The sequence below is a fragment of the Brienomyrus brachyistius genome, chromosome 9 (assembly GCF_023856365.1).
Source record: "Brienomyrus brachyistius isolate T26 chromosome 9, BBRACH_0.4, whole genome shotgun sequence".
NCBI classification, from domain to species: Eukaryota; Metazoa; Chordata; class Actinopteri; order Osteoglossiformes; family Mormyridae; genus Brienomyrus; species Brienomyrus brachyistius.
In genome coordinates, this window is record NC_064541.1 from 6,437,611 (window position 1) to 6,457,224 (window position 19,614).

The 19,614-nt window shown below is 39.9% G+C and overlaps 3 protein-coding genes across 5 annotated transcripts; all 3 read left to right on the forward strand.

The window, feature by feature from the left end:
• Positions 1 to 3,061: 3,061 nt before the first annotated feature.
• On the forward strand, positions 3,062 to 6,708 carry LOC125749249 (uncharacterized). The gene is made up of 4 exons (XM_049026318.1): positions 3,062 to 3,083; positions 3,168 to 3,438; positions 3,560 to 3,842; positions 3,963 to 6,708. The coding sequence occupies exons 2-4, from the start codon at positions 3,356 to 3,358 to the stop codon at positions 4,611 to 4,613; spliced, it is 1,017 nt and encodes a 338-aa protein (XP_048882275.1). The 5' UTR covers positions 3,062 to 3,083; positions 3,168 to 3,355; the 3' UTR covers positions 4,614 to 6,708.
• Positions 6,709 to 7,664: 956 nt separating this feature from the next.
• LOC125749248 (uncharacterized) lies at positions 7,665 to 13,434 on the forward strand. Of its 3 annotated transcripts, none has more exons than XM_049026315.1 (3): positions 7,665 to 7,959; positions 12,203 to 12,485; positions 12,606 to 13,434. In XM_049026315.1, exons 1-3 carry the CDS (start codon positions 7,877 to 7,879, stop codon positions 13,254 to 13,256), a joined length of 1,017 nt encoding a protein of 338 aa, XP_048882272.1. In that variant the 5' UTR covers positions 7,665 to 7,876; the 3' UTR covers positions 13,257 to 13,434. The 3 variants fall into 3 exon arrangements, with proteins under 3 accessions (XP_048882272.1, XP_048882274.1, XP_048882273.1); XM_049026316.1 differs by lacking the exon at positions 7,665 to 7,959 and adding an exon at positions 11,951 to 12,081; XM_049026317.1 differs by lacking the exons at positions 7,665 to 7,959; positions 12,203 to 12,485 and adding an exon at positions 8,074 to 8,363.
• A 3,302-nt stretch (positions 13,435 to 16,736) lies between these two features.
• Positions 16,737 to 18,513, forward strand: LOC125749250 (uncharacterized). The gene is made up of 4 exons (XM_049026319.1): positions 16,737 to 16,894; positions 16,994 to 17,138; positions 17,747 to 17,855; positions 18,110 to 18,513. Exons 1-4 carry the CDS (start codon positions 16,816 to 16,818, stop codon positions 18,233 to 18,235), a joined length of 459 nt encoding a protein of 152 aa, XP_048882276.1. The 5' UTR covers positions 16,737 to 16,815; the 3' UTR covers positions 18,236 to 18,513.
• The last annotated feature ends 1,101 nt before the right edge of the window (positions 18,514 to 19,614 follow it).

Below are 19,614 nucleotides of genomic sequence, written 5' to 3' on the forward strand. Positions count from 1 at the left end.
TGCTAACCACTGCACCATCTTGCCACCCCTTACACTGTGTTATTTTTAATTATTTATTTTAAAAAAGCATGGTTATATATATATATATATATATATATATATATATATATATATATATATATATATATATATATATAAAATTACAGTTCTGACCGATGAGTGGTCACGTATTTCCAGTGGCAGAGAAGTAACTGTCACAATATATTTGGGGGCTGTGGGTTGGGTTTGAGTATTGTAAGGTTCTCCGTCCAGGTTTTTAAGCGAATTAGCTAGCTGTCCTGTTGACAAGAAGGTGCAAGATGCAGCAAGAGAGCAGCAAAATGGAGGGAAACTGCATTTTTCTTAGCAGATGCTTATGCATTTCCACAGGCCCTACGGAGTGACATTGCATTTGTGGTCATAGCGGATATCAATACTACAATGAATTAATGACATAGTTGTCCCATCTGAGCGTAAAGCAGATAACTGGGGCAGAAACTTTGATGGTATTTCTCAAATAAAGAAATAACATTGGAATTAGCTCGTCATCTAAATTTTTTAAGGCAGAAAGGATTCCAGCAATGACAACCATCATGTTATTAAATGTTTGGTTTTCACTTGCAGGACCGGTTGAAGACAGGGAATTCGTGCATCACATCAGAAGCACAACTGCTCTCTGGAAATCATGACGTTCCTAGAACCAGCAGGTCACCACTGTACACAGATAAGTCTGAATTCTGATTAATGGCCAGGATAAATATCAAGCTTGTTTGTTTTTTTTTATTTTTCCAGCTCAATATTGACAAAACCCACATCCTTATCATAGGATATTTAGTATGTTCCAGTTAATCTTGAAGGGAAATTATTGAATATCAGGACAAGTTTCTCGACAAATATCTTTATTCGTACTATTCAGGCTTTTCCAGTTCCTGACTGAATGGCATTCACCAGCAGTCACAAACAAATGCCATGGTACAAGAGTTATTCACATAGAAGGAGAAGAAGATCCAGCATGATACTTTAGTTGTAGCATCCAATCAAGATGCCGTTTAATCAGACCTCAGAGAGGGGTGCCAGGGAGGTTTAGTGTATTCATGTAAAATCCGTATTTGTGCATAACTGTGCCCAAGTGTGTTTCTATTCAGGCTGAATGCAACTGAAATTAATATGACTGTCAGGTAATGAAATGTGTCATCTTCACAAAGAAAGATTCAGGCAAGGAATTCTTTTCTGTAATTCAGTTGAAGCTGTGGGAGATTTGCACTGCAGGGATGGCACCTGCCACTAGGGGTCGCCTGCTCGGCTGGATCAGTCACCCAAGAGATTTGTGATTTAGGCTTTGCTGCCAATAATGGGTCAATGGCTGCATCTTTGCCAATCTTATTTCCCAAAACTCCACTATGGTGAAACCTTCCAGATTAAATTTTCCAGTAACTGGCTTTTTTATTTTCCCAGCACACAGCAGAGGTCAACCAGTCAATTACTGTGAAACAGTTCATTGTTTTTAAGTTAAATGCAATATTATCTTAGAATTTTAATTCAAATGAATCACAAAGGATCAACCCAAAATCAAAATTTAAATTGAAATATTATAATATTGCAAATTAAATGTTTATTTTTTAAATCGTACATAGAGCATATAGAATAAAGTGTTGGTTTACAGTTTTTTACAATCGCTATTACAGTTTTTGCAATACATTTAACAAGTTTCCTAAACTCTTAACGCACCAACACACCTAAAACACCCAATTGACAAAACGGTTAATTTCATGCTCAAAATCACACATTGTAAACTAAACCTCAAAACTAATTTTCAAAATACAATAATAAATTACCACAGTACACTATGTCTAGCAAAACACTGCAAACATGTTTCAAAATCAAATAACTATTGAAAATACTAACACATGTTCTCTTCCAACAGGAACATTTAGTCAATCATTACACACTGACAAACAAACACTATCATCAGCTGAAATTACAGAAACTGCATTATTTTATGTGTCAGGTCTGCCCTTATATTTGAAGCCTTTCTACATTTTTGTTTTGTTGGGTTTAGTAAATGCATTTTGTTTCCTTTGCTGTAGAAATTCAATACAAAAAAATTTATGACCATCTAAGAGTAGCTTTATAAAATGTACAGTTTATGTAAAAAAAAAAATACAGACACAGAACTGCTGCAGTACAGATTTTTATTTGCAAAAGGACATTACTGCAAGATATGTAAACAGAAAAAGCACCGGAATTATAATACAGTTTTTTACGATTGTTTACACTGTAAAATAAAAATTTCCACACAATTTGCAAAAGTCTACTCCAAGGAGCAAAACACCGCCACAGATTTGCACAACATTACACACAATGTCTGCTTCACTCTTTTTGCAAAACATTACACACAGTGATTTGTAAAACTCTACACACATTTCGACAGCTTAGACACAGATAAGGATTGTGAGGTTACTTCCTTGTCATTACAAAGCCCCAGATTGCCAATGACCACACTAATGAACTAATTGGATAAGCACATCCACAAGGTGTGGAAGCACACATGTGCTAATTAGAAAACGCAGCACTCAGGTGTGCTATAAAAGGCAGCAGGTGAGTTCACCTGTATTCATCAAAAATGGAAGGAGCTAGAAGAAGAGTGAGAATGAGAGGGGGAGCTCAAAGAGGAGAAGAAGAAGGTAGAGGAAGAGGCCTAGGTAGAGGAAGAGGAGAAGGAGGAGATCGAGGAAGAGGCCTAGGTAGAGGAAGAGGAGAAGAAGAAGGTAGAGGAAGAGGCCTAGGTAGAGGAAGAGGAGAAGGAGGAGATAGAGGAAGAGGCCTAGGTAGAGGAAGAGGAGAAGGAGGAGATAGAGGAAGAGGCCTAGGTAGAGGAAGAGGAGAAGGAGGAGATAGAGGAAGAGGCCTAGGTAGAGGAAGAGGAGAAGAAGAAGGTAGAGGAAGAGGCCTAGGTAGAGGAAGAGGAGAAGGAGGAGATAGAGGAAGAGGCCTAGGTAGAGGAAGAGGAGAAGGAGGAGATAGAGGAAGAGGCCTAGGTAGAGGAAGAGGAGAAGGAGGAGATAGAGGAAGAGGCCTAGGTAGAGGAAGAGGAGAAGAAGAAGGTAGAGGAAGAGGCCTAGGTAGAGGAAGAGGAGAAGGAGGAGATAGAGGAAGAGGCCTAAGTAGAGGAAGAGGAGAAGAAGAAGGTAGAGGAAGAGGCCTAGGTAGAGGAAGAGGAGAAGGAGGAGATAGAGGAAGAGGCCTAGGTAGAGGAAGAGGTAGAGAAGAACTTGAAGAGTTGACAGAACCTGAACAAAGAAGACGAGGACCAAATTTGACTCAAGAAATCCGTGCAACACTTATTGACCATGTTCTCAACCATGGACTGACACTGATGGAAGCTGGACAAAGAGTTCAACCAAATCTCAGCAGAAATACTGTTGCGTCAGTAATTCGGACATTTCATCGAGAAAACAGGTAAGCTAACCACACAGTACATTGAAACTTAAGCTTGCTGTACTTGTCATCAATATTGTTTACTGTGACATTTGAGGCTGCATGTGTATTTTTTTATATATACAGTATATTTTTCACATAGGATTGAGGGTCGAGGACACCAAGGTGGAAGGGGCCCTATGTTCACCCGTGCACAAGAGGCCGCCATAGTGAACATGGTTGTGGCCAATAATTGTATCAGGCTGCGAGAAATCCAAGCCAATATCATCAACGATGACCGTATTTTCAATAACATCCACCGAGTCTCTCTGTCAACATTAGCTCGAATCCTCAAGAAAAAGCAAGTACACATGAAGCAACTATATCGGGTACCATTTGACAGAAATTCAGAGAGAGTGAAACATCTGCGCTCTGAATATGTGGAGGTATGTATTGTTCATTTTACTGCTATGGTGTGGTATTGTGCACTGCTCATAATGTTCTGGCACAAAAAAAATGTGCAATAGATATTGAATAGCATCCTATTGTCTTTTACTGTGTTTCAGAGAGTCTTGCAAATGGATGCAGAACAAATTCAGCATGAATTTATATATGTGGATGAGGCTGGATTTAACCTTGCAAAAACACGAAGACGAGGGAGAAATGTAATTGGACACAGGGCAATCACCAATGTGCCAGGGCAGCGAGGGGGTAACATCACCCTCTGCGCTGCTATCACACAAAATGGGGTCCTCCACCACCATGCAAATCTGGGACCCTATAATGCAAATCTAATACTTGCATTTCTTGACAGATTGCACGAGATTGTCACAGCATTACACAAAGTGGACCAGATGCGGTACATTGTCGTTTGGGACAATGTCTCATTCCATCGGGCTGCTCTGGTCCAGAATTGGTTCCATGGTCACCCTGATTTTGAAGTGTTATACCTTCCCCCATACTCCCCCTTCCTGAATCCAATCGAAGAGTTTTTTTCAGCGTGGCGGTGGAAGGTATACGACCTGCGGCCCTATGACCGTTTGCCCCTCATTCAGGCCATGGAGCAGGCATGTGATCAAATCGACGCAGCTTCTGTGCAGGGGTGGATTCGTCACTCAAGGCGATTCTTCCAACGGTGCCTTGCAAATGAAGACATAGCCTGTGATGTGGATGAAATCTTATGGCCTGATCCAGCCAGACGGAGAGATGAGGAATAGTTACAGTATTTGTGTTGCTTTTTTTTCCAGAGTCAAACTGTATGTACTTCAGGCAGTAATTTTTATTTGTCTATTTGTCACATCAGAAGCACAACTGCTCTCTGGAAATCATGACGTTCCTAGAACCAGCAGGTCACCACTGTACACAGATAAGTCTGATTTCTGATTAATGGCCAGGATAAATATCAAGCTTGTTTGTTTTTTTTTATTTTTCCAGCTCAATATTGACAAAACCCACATCCTTATCATAGGATATTTAGTATGTTCCAGTTAATCTTGAAGGGAAATTATTGAATATCAGGACAAGTTTCTCGACAAATATCTTTATTCGTACTATTCAGGCTTTTCCAGTTCCTGACTGAATGGCATTCACCAGCAGTCACAAACAAATGCCATGGTACAAGAGTTATTCACATAGAAGGAGAAGAAGATCCAGCATGATACTTTAGTTGTAGCATCCAATCAAGATGCCGTTTAATCAGACCTCAGAGAGGGGTGCCAGGGAGGTTTAGTGTATTCATGTAAAATCCGTATTTGTGCATAACTGTGCCCAAGTGTGTTTCTATTCAGGCTGAATGCAACTGAAATTAATATGACTGTCAGGTAATGAAATGTGTCATCTTCACAAAGAAAGATTCAGGTAAGGAAATCTTTTCTGTAATTCAGTTGAAGCTGTGGGAGATTTGCACTGCAGGGATGGCACCTGCCACTAGGGGTCGCCTGCTCGGCTGGATCAGTCACCCAAGAGATTTGTGATTTAGGCTTTGCTGCCAATAATGGGTCAATGGCTGCATCTTTGCCAATCTTATTTCCCAAAACTCCACTATGGTGAAACCTTCCAGATTAAATTTTCCAGTAACTGGCTTTTTTATTTTCCCAGCACACAGCAGAGGTCAACCAGTCAATTACTGTGAAACAGTTCATTGTTTTTAAGTTAAATGCAATATTATCTTAGAATTTTAATTCAAATGAATCACAAAGGATCAACCCAAAATCAAAATTTAAATTGAAATATTATAATATTGCAAATTAAATGTTTATTTTTTAAATCGTACATAGAGCATATAGAATAAAGTGTTGGTTTACAGTTTTTTACAATCGCTATTACAGTTTTTGCAATACATTTAACAAGTTTCCTAAACTCTTAACGCACCAACACACCTAAAACACCCAATTGACAAAACGGTTAATTTCATGCTCAAAATCACACATTGTAAACTAAACCTCAAAACTAATTTTCAAAATACAATAATAAATTACCACAGTACACTATGTCTAGCAAAACACTGCAAACATGTTTCAAAATCAAATAACTATTGAAAATACTAACACATGTTCTCTTCCAACAGGAACATTTAGTCAATCATTACACACTGACAAACAAACACTATCATCAGCTGAAATTACAGAAACTGCATTATTTTATGTGTCAGGTCTGCCCTTATATTTGAAGCCTTTCTACATTTTTGTTTTGTTGGGTTTAGTAAATGCATTTTGTTTCCTTTGCTGTAGAAATTCAATACAAAAAAATTTATGACCATCTAAGAGTAGCTTTATAAAATGTACAGTTTATGTAAAAAAAAAAATACAGACACAGAACTGCTGCAGTACAGATTTTTATTTGCAAAAGGACATTACTGCAAGATATGTAAACAGAAAAAGCACCGGAATTATAATACAGTTTTTTACGATTGTTTACACTGTAAAATAAAAATTTCCACACAATTTGCAAAAGTCTACTCCAAGGAGCAAAACACCGCCACAGATTTGCACAACATTACACACAATGTCTGCTTCACTCTTTTTGCAAAACATTACACACAGTGATTTGTAAAACTCTACACACATTTCGACAACTTAGACACAGATAAGGATTGTGAGGTTACTTCCTTGTCATTACAAAGCCCCAGATTGCCAATGACCACACTAATGAACTAATTGGATAAGCACATCCACAAGGTGTGGAAGCACACATGTGCTAATTAGAAAACGCAGCACTCAGGTGTGCTATAAAAGGCAGCAGGTGAGTTCACCTGTATTCATCAAAAATGGAAGGAGCTAGAAGAAGAGTGAGAATGAGAGGGGGAGCTCAAAGAGGAGAAGAAGAAGGTAGAGGAAGAGGCCTAGGTAGAGGAAGAGGAGAAGGAGGAGATCGAGGAAGAGGCCTAGGTAGAGGAAGAGGAGAAGAAGAAGGTAGAGGAAGAGGCCTAGGTAGAGGAAGAGGAGAAGGAGGAGATAGAGGAAGAGGCCTAGGTAGAGGAAGAGGAGAAGGAGGAGATAGAGGAAGAGGCCTAGGTAGAGGAAGAGGAGAAGGAGGAGATAGAGGAAGAGGCCTAGGTAGAGGAAGAGGAGAAGAAGAAGGTAGAGGAAGAGGCCTAGGTAGAGGAAGAGGAGAAGGAGGAGATAGAGGAAGAGGCCTAGGTAGAGGAAGAGGAGAAGGAGGAGATAGAGGAAGAGGCCTAGGTAGAGGAAGAGGAGAAGGAGGAGATAGAGGAAGAGGCCTAGGTAGAGGAAGAGGAGAAGGAGGAGATAGAGGAAGAGGCCTAGGTAGAGGAAGAGGAGAAGAAGAAGGTAGAGGAAGAGGCCTAGGTAGAGGAAGAGGAGAAGAAGAAGGTGGAGGAAGAGGCCTAGGTAGAGGAAGAGGAGAAGGAGGAGATAGAGGAAGAGGCCTAGGTAGAGGAAGAGGAGAAGGAGGAGATAGAGGAAGAGGCCTAGGTAGAGGAAGAGGAGAAGGAGGAGATAGAGGAAGAGGCCTAGGTAGAGGAAGAGGAGAAGAAGAAGGTAGAGGAAGAGGCCTAGGTAGAGGAAGAGGAGAAGGAGGAGATAGAGGAAGAGGCCTAGGTAGAGGAAGAGGAGAAGGAGGAGATAGAGGAAGAGGCCTAGGTAGAGGAAGAGGAGAAGGAGGAGATAGAGGAAGAGGCCTAGGTAGAGGAAGAGGAGAAGGAGGAGATAGAGGAAGAGGCCTAGGTAGAGGAAGAGGAGAAGAAGAAGGTAGAGGAAGAGGCCTAGGTAGAGGAAGAGGAGAAGGAGGAGATAGAGGAAGAGGCCTAGGTAGAGGAAGAGGAGAAGAAGAAGGTAGAGGAAGAGGCCTAGGTAGAGGAAGAGGAGAAGGAGGAGATAGAGGAAGAGGCCTAGGTAGAGGAAGAGGTAGAGAAGAACTTGAAGAGTTGACAGAACCTGAACAAAGAAGACGAGGACCAAATTTGACTCAAGAAATCCGTGCAACACTTATTGACCATGTTCTCAACCATGGACTGACACTGATGGAAGCTGGACAAAGAGTTCAACCAAATCTCAGCAGAAATACTGTTGCGTCAGTAATTCGGACATTTCATCGAGAAAACAGGTAAGCTAACCACACAGTACATTGAAACTTAAGCTTGCTGTACTTGTCATCAATATTGTTTACTGTGACATTTGAGGCTGCATGTGTATTTTTTTATATATACAGTATATTTTTCACATAGGATTGAGGGTTGAGGACACCAAGGTGGAAGGGGCCCTATGTTCACCCGTGCACAAGAGGCCGCCATAGTGAACATGGTTGTGGCCAATAATTGTATCAGGCTGCGAGAAATCCAAGCCAATATCATCAACGATGACCGTATTTTCAATAACATCCACCGAGTCTCTCTGTCAACATTAGCTCGAATCCTCAAGAAAAAGCAAGTACACATGAAGCAACTATATCGGGTACCATTTGACAGAAATTCAGAGAGAGTGAAACATCTGCGCTCTGAATATGTGGAGGTATGTATTGTTCATTTTACTGCTATGGTGTGGTATTGTGCACTGCTCATAATGTTCTGGCACAAAAAAAATGTGCAATAGATATTGAATAGCATCCTATTGTCTTTTACTGTGTTTCAGAGAGTCTTGCAAATGGATGCAGAACAAATTCAGCATGAATTTATATATGTGGATGAGGCTGGATTTAACCTTGCAAAAACACGAAGACGAGGGAGAAATGTAATTGGACACAGGGCAATCACCAATGTGCCAGGGCAGCGAGGGGGTAACATCACCCTCTGCGCTGCTATCACACAAAATGGGGTCCTCCACCACCATGCAAATCTGGGACCCTATAATGCAAATCTAATACTTGCATTTCTTGACAGATTGCACGAGATTGTCACAGCATTACACAAAGTGGACCAGATGCGGTACATTGTCGTTTGGGACAATGTCTCATTCCATCGGGCTGCTCTGGTCCAGAATTGGTTCCATGGTCACCCTGATTTTGAAGTGTTATACCTTCCCCCATACTCCCCCTTCCTGAATCCAATCGAAGAGTTTTTTTCAGCGTGGCGGTGGAAGGTATACGACCTGCGGCCCTATGACCGTTTGCCCCTCATTCAGGCCATGGAGCAGGCATGTGATCAAATCGACGCAGCTTCTGTGCAGGGGTGGATTCGTCACTCAAGGCGATTCTTCCAACGGTGCCTTGCAAATGAAGACATAGCCTGTGATGTGGATGAAATCTTATGGCCTGATCCAGCCAGACGGAGAGATGAGGAATAGTTACAGTATTTGTGTTGCTTTTTTTTCCAGAGTCAAACTGTATGTACTTCAGGCAGTAATTTTTATTTGTCTATTTGTCACATCAGAAGCACAACTGCTCTCTGGAAATCATGACGTTCCTAGAACCAGCAGGTCACCACTGTACACAGATAAGTCTGATTTCTGATTAATGGCCAGGATAAATATCAAGCTTGTTTGTTTTTTTTTATTTTTCCAGCTCAATATTGACAAAACCCACATCCTTATCATAGGATATTTAGTATGTTCCAGTTAATCTTGAAGGGAAATTATTGAATATCAGGACAAGTTTCTCGACAAATATCTTTATTCGTACTATTCAGGCTTTTCCAGTTCCTGACTGAATGGCATTCACCAGCAGTCACAAACAAATGCCATGGTACAAGAGTTATTCACATAGAAGGAGAAGAAGATCCAGCATGATACTTTAGTTGTAGCATCCAATCAAGATGCCGTTTAATCAGACCTCAGAGAGGGGTGCCAGGGAGGTTTAGTGTATTCATGTAAAATCCGTATTTGTGCATAACTGTGCCCAAGTGTGTTTCTATTCAGGCTGAATGCAACTGAAATTAATATGACTGTCAGGTAATGAAATGTGTCATCTTCACAAAGAAAGATTCAGGTAAGGAAATCTTTTCTGTAATTCAGTTGAAGCTGTGGGAGATTTGCACTGCAGGGATGGCACCTGCCACTAGGGGTCGCCTGCTCGGCTGGATCAGTCACCCAAGAGATTTGTGATTTAGGCTTTGCTGCCAATAATGGGTCAATGGCTGCATCTTTGCCAATCTTATTTCCCAAAACTCCACTATGGTGAAACCTTCCAGATTAAATTTTCCAGTAACTGGCTTTTTTATTTTCCCAGCACACAGCAGAGGTCAACCAGTCAATTACTGTGAAACAGTTCATTGTTTTTAAGTTAAATGCAATATTATCTTAGAATTTTAATTCAAATGAATCACAAAGGATCAACCCAAAATCAAAATTTAAATTGAAATATTATAATATTGCAAATTAAATGTTTATTTTTTAAATCGTACATAGAGCATATAGAATAAAGTGTTGGTTTACAGTTTTTTACAATCGCTATTACAGTTTTTGCAATACATTTAACAAGTTTCCTAAACTCTTAACGCACCAACACACCTAAAACACCCAATTGACAAAACGGTTAATTTCATGCTCAAAATCACACATTGTAAACTAAACCTCAAAACTAATTTTCAAAATACAATAATAAATTACCACAGTACACTATGTCTAGCAAAACACTGCAAACATGTTTCAAAATCAAATAACTATTGAAAATACTAACACATGTTCTCTTCCAACAGGAACATTTAGTCAATCATTACACACTGACAAACAAACACTATCATCAGCTGAAATTACAGAAACTGCATTATTTTATGTGTCAGGTCTGCCCTTATATTTGAAGCCTTTCTACATTTTTGTTTTGTTGGGTTTAGTAAATGCATTTTGTTTCCTTTGCTGTAGAAATTCAATACAAAAAAATTTATGACCATCTAAGAGTAGCTTTATAAAATGTACAGTTTATGTAAAAAAAAAAATACAGACACAGAACTGCTGCAGTACAGATTTTTATTTGCAAAAGGACATTACTGCAAGATATGTAAACAGAAAAAGCACCGGAATTATAATACAGTTTTTTACGATTGTTTACACTGTAAAATAAAAATTTCCACACAATTTGCAAAAGTCTACTCCAAGGAGCAAAACACCGCCACAGATTTGCACAACATTACACACAATGTCTGCTTCACTCTTTTTGCAAAACATTACACACAGTGATTTGTAAAACTCTACACACATTTCGACAGCTTAGACACAGATAAGGATTGTGAGGTTACTTCCTTGTCATTACAAAGCCCCAGATTGCCAATGACCACACTAATGAACTAATTGGATAAGCACATCCACAAGGTGTGGAAGCACACATGTGCTAATTAGAAAACGCAGCACTCAGGTGTGCTATAAAAGGCAGCAGGTGAGTTCACCTGTATTCATCAAAAATGGAAGGAGCTAGAAGAAGAGTGAGAATGAGAGGGGGAGCTCAAAGAGGAGAAGAAGAAGGTAGAGGAAGAGGCCTAGGTAGAGGAAGAGGAGAAGGAGGAGATCGAGGAAGAGGCCTAGGTAGAGGAAGAGGAGAAGAAGAAGGTAGAGGAAGAGGCCTAGGTAGAGGAAGAGGAGAAGGAGGAGATAGAGGAAGAGGCCTAGGTAGAGGAAGAGGAGAAGGAGGAGATAGAGGAAGAGGCCTAGGTAGAGGAAGAGGAGAAGGAGGAGATAGAGGAAGAGGCCTAGGTAGAGGAAGAGGAGAAGAAGAAGGTAGAGGAAGAGGCCTAGGTAGAGGAAGAGGAGAAGGAGGAGATAGAGGAAGAGGCCTAGGTAGAGGAAGAGGAGAAGAAGAAGGTAGAGGAAGAGGCCTAGGTAGAGGAAGAGGAGAAGGAGGAGATAGAGGAAGAGGCCTAGGTAGAGGAAGAGGAGAAGGAGGAGATAGAGGAAGAGGCCTAGGTAGAGGAAGAGGAGAAGAAGAAGGTAGAGGAAGAGGCCTAGGTAGAGGAAGAGAAGAAGAAGGTAGAGGAAGAGGCCTAGGTAGAGGAAGAGGAGAAGGAGGAGATAGAGGAAGAGGAGAAGAAGAAGGTAGAGGAAGAGGCCTAGGTAGAGGAAGAGGAGAAGGAGGAGATAGAGGAAGAGGCCTAGGTAGAGGAAGAGGTAGAGAAGAACTTGAAGAGTTGACAGAACCTGAACAAAGAAGACGAGGACCAAATTTGACTCAAGAAATCCGTGCAACACTTATTGACCATGTTCTCAACCATGGACTGACACTGATGGAAGCTGGACAAAGAGTTCAACCAAATCTCAGCAGAAATACTGTTGCGTCAGTAATTCGGACATTTCATCGAGAAAACAGGTAAGCTAACCACACAGTACATTGAAACTTAAGCTTGCTGTACTTGTCATCAATATTGTTTACTGTGACATTTGAGGCTGCATGTGTATTTTTTTATATATACAGTATATTTTTCACATAGGATTGAGGGTCGAGGACACCAAGGTGGAAGGGGCCCTATGTTCACCCGTGCACAAGAGGCCGCCATAGTGAACATGGTTGTGGCCAATAATTGTATCAGGCTGCGAGAAATCCAAGCCAATATCATCAACGATGACCGTATTTTCAATAACATCCACCGAGTCTCTCTGTCAACATTAGCTCGAATCCTCAAGAAAAAGCAAGTACACATGAAGCAACTATATCGGGTACCATTTGACAGAAATTCAGAGAGAGTGAAACATCTGCGCTCTGAATATGTGGAGGTATGTATTGTTCATTTTACTGCTATGGTGTGGTATTGTGCACTGCTCATAATGTTCTGGCACAAAAAAAATGTGCAATAGATATTGAATAGCATCCTATTGTCTTTTACTGTGTTTCAGAGAGTCTTGCAAATGGATGCAGAACAAATTCAGCATGAATTTATATATGTGGATGAGGCTGGATTTAACCTTGCAAAAACACGAAGACGAGGGAGAAATGTAATTGGACACAGGGCAATCACCAATGTGCCAGGGCAGCGAGGGGGTAACATCACCCTCTGCGCTGCTATCACACAAAATGGGGTCCTCCACCACCATGCAAATCTGGGACCCTATAATGCAAATCTAATACTTGCATTTCTTGACAGATTGCACGAGATTGTCACAGCATTACACAAAGTGGACCAGATGCGGTACATTGTCGTTTGGGACAATGTCTCATTCCATCGGGCTGCTCTGGTCCAGAATTGGTTCCATGGTCACCCTGATTTTGAAGTGTTATACCTTCCCCCATACTCCCCCTTCCTGAATCCAATCGAAGAGTTTTTTTCAGCGTGGCGGTGGAAGGTATACGACCTGCGGCCCTATGACCGTTTGCCCCTCATTCAGGCCATGGAGCAGGCATGTGATCAAATCGACGCAGCTTCTGTGCAGGGGTGGATTCGTCACTCAAGGCGATTCTTCCAACGGTGCCTTGCAAATGAAGACATAGCCTGTGATGTGGATGAAATCTTATGGCCTGATCCAGCCAGACGGAGAGATGAGGAATAGTTACAGTATTTGTGTTGCTTTTTTTTCCAGAGTCAAACTGTATGTACTTCAGGCAGTAATTTTTATTTGTCTACAGATTTTATTTGTTTCATTGATTTCATTGTTGGTTGATTACTGTAACTGATTATGGTAAGAAATACTGTATTTCTTGAATTGAAATAAATACCGGTACTTGAAATATTCAGTCTGCAGCATCAGTGTTGTGCAGTGCTTGGTAAGTTTATAGTAGGCCTATTTGTGTACATTCTCCCTATATCTCAAACTAATCATGAAGAATGTTGTGGGTTTGTCACTATTTTTTGTCATCGAAATGATCCCTTACATAACATCTGCCCAAAAATCTAGCACATGCTATTTCCTAAAATTAGTTTTTCTACACATGTGTTTTTTATTTATCACAGCAGTGTGAAACTGTCTGCAATAGTGTCTGATCATTGAGGACTGTGTTGGTTAAATGAAAACTAATAGCATTTTCACAAATATGTGTATATGTTTTGACTGATATGTGTATGTTTTGACTGAAGTGTGTCATTTTGCAAACAATCTAGGAATTCTGCAAATTGAGTGTGGTGTTTGGATAATTGTGATTAGATTTTGACAAAAAGAACCTGCTTTTCAAAATTGTGTGTAAACAATCGTAAAAAACTGTAAAAAAACAAAATCATCTTCTATTCTACCCGGTCTTCTGCATTTGGCCACATGTTCTCATCCACATCACACCTGATATCTTCTCTGGCAAGGCATCGTGGGAAGAATCTTTTGGCATGCCTTATCCACCCCTGGCAGTGTTCAGCTGTGATGTCTTGGCATGCAGCATCCATTGCATCCAGGAGGGACATTTGATCATGTGGACGATGGTCAAAAACCTTCCATCTCCATGCTGAGAAAAACTCCTCAATGGGGTTGAGGAAAGGGGAGTAAGGGACAAGGCTTAGCTAGAGTCTGAGAAATTAATCTTATGCTGATTGCTGCAATGTTCCCAAAGACAAGGTTGTCCTCTACAACTCTGGACTGAATGTCCTTCAGTTTTATTTCATTGTCCGCAATCACCATGTTGACAATAGCAAGTTCCTGTTCTTCATTCAAGAGCTTTCCTCTGCCCCCTGAGGGAGGTAGACGTTGAATCCTTAGAGGGACAAAATACAGTTACATATTAGAGACTGGAGGCATACAGTCACTCTGATACAGTAAATGGTAAAATTATTTACACTTTGCTGTAGGAGAAGCAATATCCTACCTGTTGGTTTCTCTGAGAATACGGACAATGGATGCCACTGTGTCCCTGCTGAGATTTGGCTGTACTCGTTCACCAGCCTCTCTGTATGATAGTCCGTGGTTTATGACATGGTCAATGATAGTAGCTCTTATTTGATCAGTTACCCTAGCTCTGGTCCTTCTTTGAGCGCCACCACACATTCTAACTCCTCTCCCTCTACCTTGCCCCACTCCTCTCAATTGTCCTGGTACTCATCTTCCTCTCCTTCGTGCAGGCATTTTCTTTCTTTCTTTCTTTCTTTCTTTCTTTCTTTGTTGCTCTATATTGTTCCTTTTCTACACAAGATCAGCCGAAAGAGTCCTCTTTTAGAACATATGATCGGAAAAACTTCAACACCTGAGTGTGGTTCCTAGATGGGAATCAGCTGTGATTTATATATTTCCTTAACTGCAATAAGTTGTTTCTCATTGGCAATGGAATAAAATACAGGGAATATATTTGTGTTTCAATTCACAATATGAACAGCTGTTCACTTTGACTTTAGCCTATATAAATTATGTTTAGAACATGATGTTATCTGTTTTGACATACAGCGTGAAAGCATTTGTAAATTTGAATGTAAAATTACATTGTTTTGGTCTTGGTTGAGGTTGTTTGTAAAAGAAGTTCAAGCATTTTAAATTGGTGTTAACTGTATGCATTTTCTATCATAGCAACAAGAAATGTGTTAACTGTATAGCCTACAAAGACGGATGTTGTGCTAACTGTGTTAAGAGTTTAGGAAACTTGTTAAATGTATTGCAAAAACTGTCATAGCGATTGTAAAAAACTGTATTTGCACTCAAAGCAAACAACAATAAAACAAAAACATTATATTTAGCTCACCTGCCTAAATGACATGTAAGAGGCATACAGGCCACTGAAGTTCACAGGCTGAAGAATCCCCTGTCCTTGTGTGACAGTATATTATACGCCTGTAATACCACAAACCCACATGTCAGGTATCACCGGGGGACTTCCTGTTTAGACCAGCAGAAAAAAGGTGCATGGTCATTGGTACATGGTACATTGGTAAATGACAAAATTAGACCCTACAGCAAGTTTAGTGATTAAGTACAATGTGTCTTTGGCAGTGCACATCAAATTAATACGTTGAACCTAGTAATTAATATAATACCTTGCAACTAACTAGGAAAAAGGATTATTGAAGTTAGTACAATAGGATGTTTAGGTTTATTGAAATTATGTCATTTTTGGTTTGATTTGTTGAATTTTTTGACCATGCTCCCCCAATAGTTAGCCGAAAGCCAAAGAACACAAAACTAGATAAATTATTTAAAAATTTTTTAACTTCATTGCATGCAACCCACAATAAACAATTCATTTTGATGATGAGATATTTTTTTTGGTCGCACTTTCTCATCTCTAACTCTTTCCCTGGATTTGATTAAATACTTTAGTTTATTGCAGAAATAAATGGTAACATAACAAAACTGGTTAATCACCCCAGAAGCAAAATTGACAGTTCAAGCAATTAAATTGTATAATTTGAGTGTGTCCTCAAACTCATTTTAACAATTAGAGAAAATTGATATGTTACAATGACTATGCAGGAATGACCCATAAACGCCCCTTTGCAGTAATTCTTCATTAATTTAGGGATCCAGTGTGAAAATATTTACGATTGCAAGTTTTAATTTTAGATGCGATTAATCTTGGTAAATCACAGAAAACCATGCAACTGATTAGTTATGTTTTAATAAATTCACAGCCTTAGCATTTAGTACATTTTGAATTTCTTGCTTTATTTGAATCCATAATAAGAATTTTCATAATTAATTATAACACAATATATTGCAGCTAGTTAGGTTTTAATGTGATTGCATAATTCAGGTAATTCTCCAGTAAATACCTTAGTCAAACTCCGACTAGCTTGGATTACACAATACTGGAGTTTCCAATGCAATGGAAGAAAATCACAAAATATGGTAATTAAGTCTAAAAACCATTTATTATCAAAAATGCATTTGATACAAATAAAAGTACAATTTATGGTAGGCTGATGGGACCTCGCAAACTTACTTTTTGCTATTTGCCTGTTATTCCTTTGGGATTTAATTCCGTACTTTGTAAACATGTTTGTATTGTGGAGTTGTGAAACACTCGTTAGTTGTGGAAGCTTTTTTTGTGGGATCTGTGACCTATGCTTGCCTGTATAAACAGTTACATCATTTTAGGGAGGATAGCCACAAAGGGAATGAAATAAAAAGGCCACACCTACGCTTGCTAATCAGTGTATCTCGACTTTGCTACACTGCATACGGAAACACCACAGCAGCAGAAATGTACCACAGCAAGACACCGATCAGCTTAGCTATTCTTGCCGTACTGGCCGCCGTGGTATATGCTTCTACCTCTGGTGGTAGGTTTGTTTGATATTTAAAAAATATCCTTCATATATTTTTATAAGAGTTTCCGCACGTCTTAAATGTTTGCAAAAACAAATCATGTCTCTGTTCAGGTGGAGGACCTTACAAGTATGACATATCCACTCAGAGTGGTCTTACAGAGCTATACAACAAGCCGGTGTTTTTAGCAGAGAAAATGAAACGGCCCTTGGATCCCTTTTCCGTCAAAATGGGATGGTTAAGCCACTCAGGAGTCAGGTAAGTGTGAACACTTTTATAACAGGCAGTTTTTTTGCTACCTTTCAATTTAAGTAATTTTTTTGGCTATTTTGTTTGCTTTTTAAAAATATTTGGGATTTAATTCGCTAACTGAATATTATAAAATGTTTTTTACTTTATGTTTAATTAAACCCAATCTCCGCCTGGGTCACATGTGTGTGGAGTTTGCATGTTCTCCCCATGTCGTCGTGGGGTTTTCTCCGGGTACTCCGGTTTCCCCCCACAGTCCAAAGACATGCTGAGGCTAATTGGACTTGCTAAATTGCCCATAGGAGTGCATGTATGTGTGAATGGTGTGTGAGTGTGCCCTGCGATGGACTGGCCCCCCCATCCTGGGTTGTTTCCTGTCTCGTGCCCGTTGCTTCCAGGATAGGCTCTGGACCCCCTGCAACCTAGTAGGATAAGCGGTTTGGAAAATGGATGCATGGATGGATGGTATCTCTATATAATTTCCAACAGCCTATCCTAATCAAACTTTTAGAGGATTATGTCATCAGTTTCATGCAAAAGTACAATACATTTTGTAATTGTTGTAATGTTTTGTCTGTACCACACTCAAATTTGCGTAATCTTTCGATGCTTTTCAGAGTCACTTTGGGTGATGATAGTCAGTGGCTCATCCATAAAGGAAATGATTTTGGCATCGATTCCCAGACAGTTGTAGTAAGTGATCGCCACATGAGTGACAACTGGGAGGTAAGGACACTGCTAACACTGAAGACAAAAACTTCCTTCGTTCCATAACACTGTTTCAAGCATCTCCTGCAACAACGCGAAGAGTAATAAAGTAAAATGAAACAACTTAAAATTAAAAAATGAGAAATGAGGAACATAAGAATTGAATAAAAGTTAAGCTTTAATGAAAATAAATTTAAAACAGATCTTTGGATAACTGTAATTTTTTCAATGATTTCTCATTCATAATTATTTTCAAACTCCCTTCTGCACAGGTCGTTGAGTGGAAAAATTTCTATGGCACCAAGAAGGTGGGTGACTTCGTGAAGGCCTCAGGTGTCGGTTATAACTGGATTTTTAACAACTGTCACATTGGAGCTAATAGGATGATCAAGCAATAAGGCAGTATCAGAGCTTTTATTCTGCTGTGGATTTTCCGTGTTAAGTTTCATCAGTAATATGTTAATTTACATCATGTGATTTCATGTTTGTCCTTTAAAAATACCCACAATGCATGTGATGTATCGCTTTGTCATTAATCTTCATATGTGTGTACTTTTCAATGGACAAATGTCAGCTGGGTTTCAAGTAATTTTAATAACTACTTTAAATAAACTGGGAAAGTTTAACCTATATTTATCTACTAAAACTAAAAAACTAAATAAAATGAGTTCTTAAATTGACGTCTCAAGATTATTTTGACAACATACCATCTGTCTAGCTAAGCAAACATTAAAGTAACAAGTTCGCTAGATAGCTAGCTGGCTTGCTGAATTAGGCAAAGTGCACATACTCACAGGCTAGCTATCGTGCTAACAGTACACAGATATTAAGGACAGTGTTTACTTTATGTTGACAGCTTCTTCTGTCATTTTCTGTGGATGGTCAAAACACTGCATAACAGTTAACAGCGACTTCAGCTGAGAAATACAGCTGACTGTCCCTGCTGGGCCAGAACCTACTCAATATGGCTATAAGCAGCTGGCCATTTAGCTAGCTAGCTGGGGCAGTGGTGGCTTAATGGTTAGGAATGTGCACCTCTAGTTGAAAGATTGTTCGTTCAAATCCCCAACCGGCAAGGTACCGCAAAGGTACCCTAAGCAAGGTATTGCCGCCAAGCACAGCTCCCTGGCAACTGAATTAGCTGCCCCCTGCTATGTCACGATGTCACACATGGGTGAAATGCAGAGGATACGTTTTGTTGTTGTGCACTGTGTGCTGTGGTGTGTCAACAATGATCACTGGTCAGCAAATTCTAATTCTAAATTCTAGCTCTCAGAAGTCAGCTTTCTCAAGCTAGTCAACATGCTAGCCAGTAAACCAGCAGTTATCCGGCCCAAGGAAGGTAACACACGCAAGTATATCCCAGAATGCAGAATCTACAATTATATCCATCCATCCATCCATCCATCCATCCATCCATCCATTCCAACCACTAATCCTGGTTAGGGTAACAGAAGTCTAGCCCAGGCAGCACAGGGCACAAGGCTCGACTACACCTTGGATGGGCTGTCAGTCTATCACTGGGCATAATACACCCAAAGAAAGCTGCCCCTAAGTTGAGTGTGATTTTGTGGTTCCAGAGATGAACTGAATCATATATCAAAGGTATTAATATACGTAAAGTGCACCAATATTGACAGTGAATACAATGATGCAGAGAAGCTGCTTCTGCCCTATCTTAATTTAATCAATAGCAGAGTAAATTAACTATGAGTATTGAAAGGATCTGAGTGTTTTTGACTAAAGCCAAATTACGATTGCTAGATGACTGGATCAG

Coding starts and splice junctions, on each gene's coding strand:
- LOC125749249 (XM_049026318.1), top strand. CDS start 3,356: ATGGAAGCTGGACAAAGAGTTCAACCAAATCTCAGCAGAAATACTGTT. Junction 3,439..3,559: donor ACATTTCATCGAGAAAACAG/GTAAGCTAACCA, acceptor TTTTTCACATAG/GATTGAGGGTCGAGGACACC. Junction 3,843..3,962: donor TGCGCTCTGAATATGTGGAG/GTATGTATTGTT, acceptor ACTGTGTTTCAG/AGAGTCTTGCAAATGGATGC.
- LOC125749250 (XM_049026319.1), top strand. CDS start 16,816: ATGTACCACAGCAAGACACCGATCAGCTTAGCTATTCTTGCCGTACTG. Junction 16,895..16,993: donor ATATGCTTCTACCTCTGGTG/GTAGGTTTGTTT, acceptor GTCTCTGTTCAG/GTGGAGGACCTTACAAGTAT. Junction 17,856..18,109: donor ACATGAGTGACAACTGGGAG/GTAAGGACACTG, acceptor CCTTCTGCACAG/GTCGTTGAGTGGAAAAATTT.
- LOC125749248 (XM_049026315.1), top strand. CDS start 7,877: ATGGAAGCTGGACAAAGAGTTCAACCAAATCTCAGCAGAAATACTGTT. Junction 7,960..12,202: donor ACATTTCATCGAGAAAACAG/GTAAGCTAACCA, acceptor TTTTTCACATAG/GATTGAGGGTCGAGGACACC. Junction 12,486..12,605: donor TGCGCTCTGAATATGTGGAG/GTATGTATTGTT, acceptor ACTGTGTTTCAG/AGAGTCTTGCAAATGGATGC.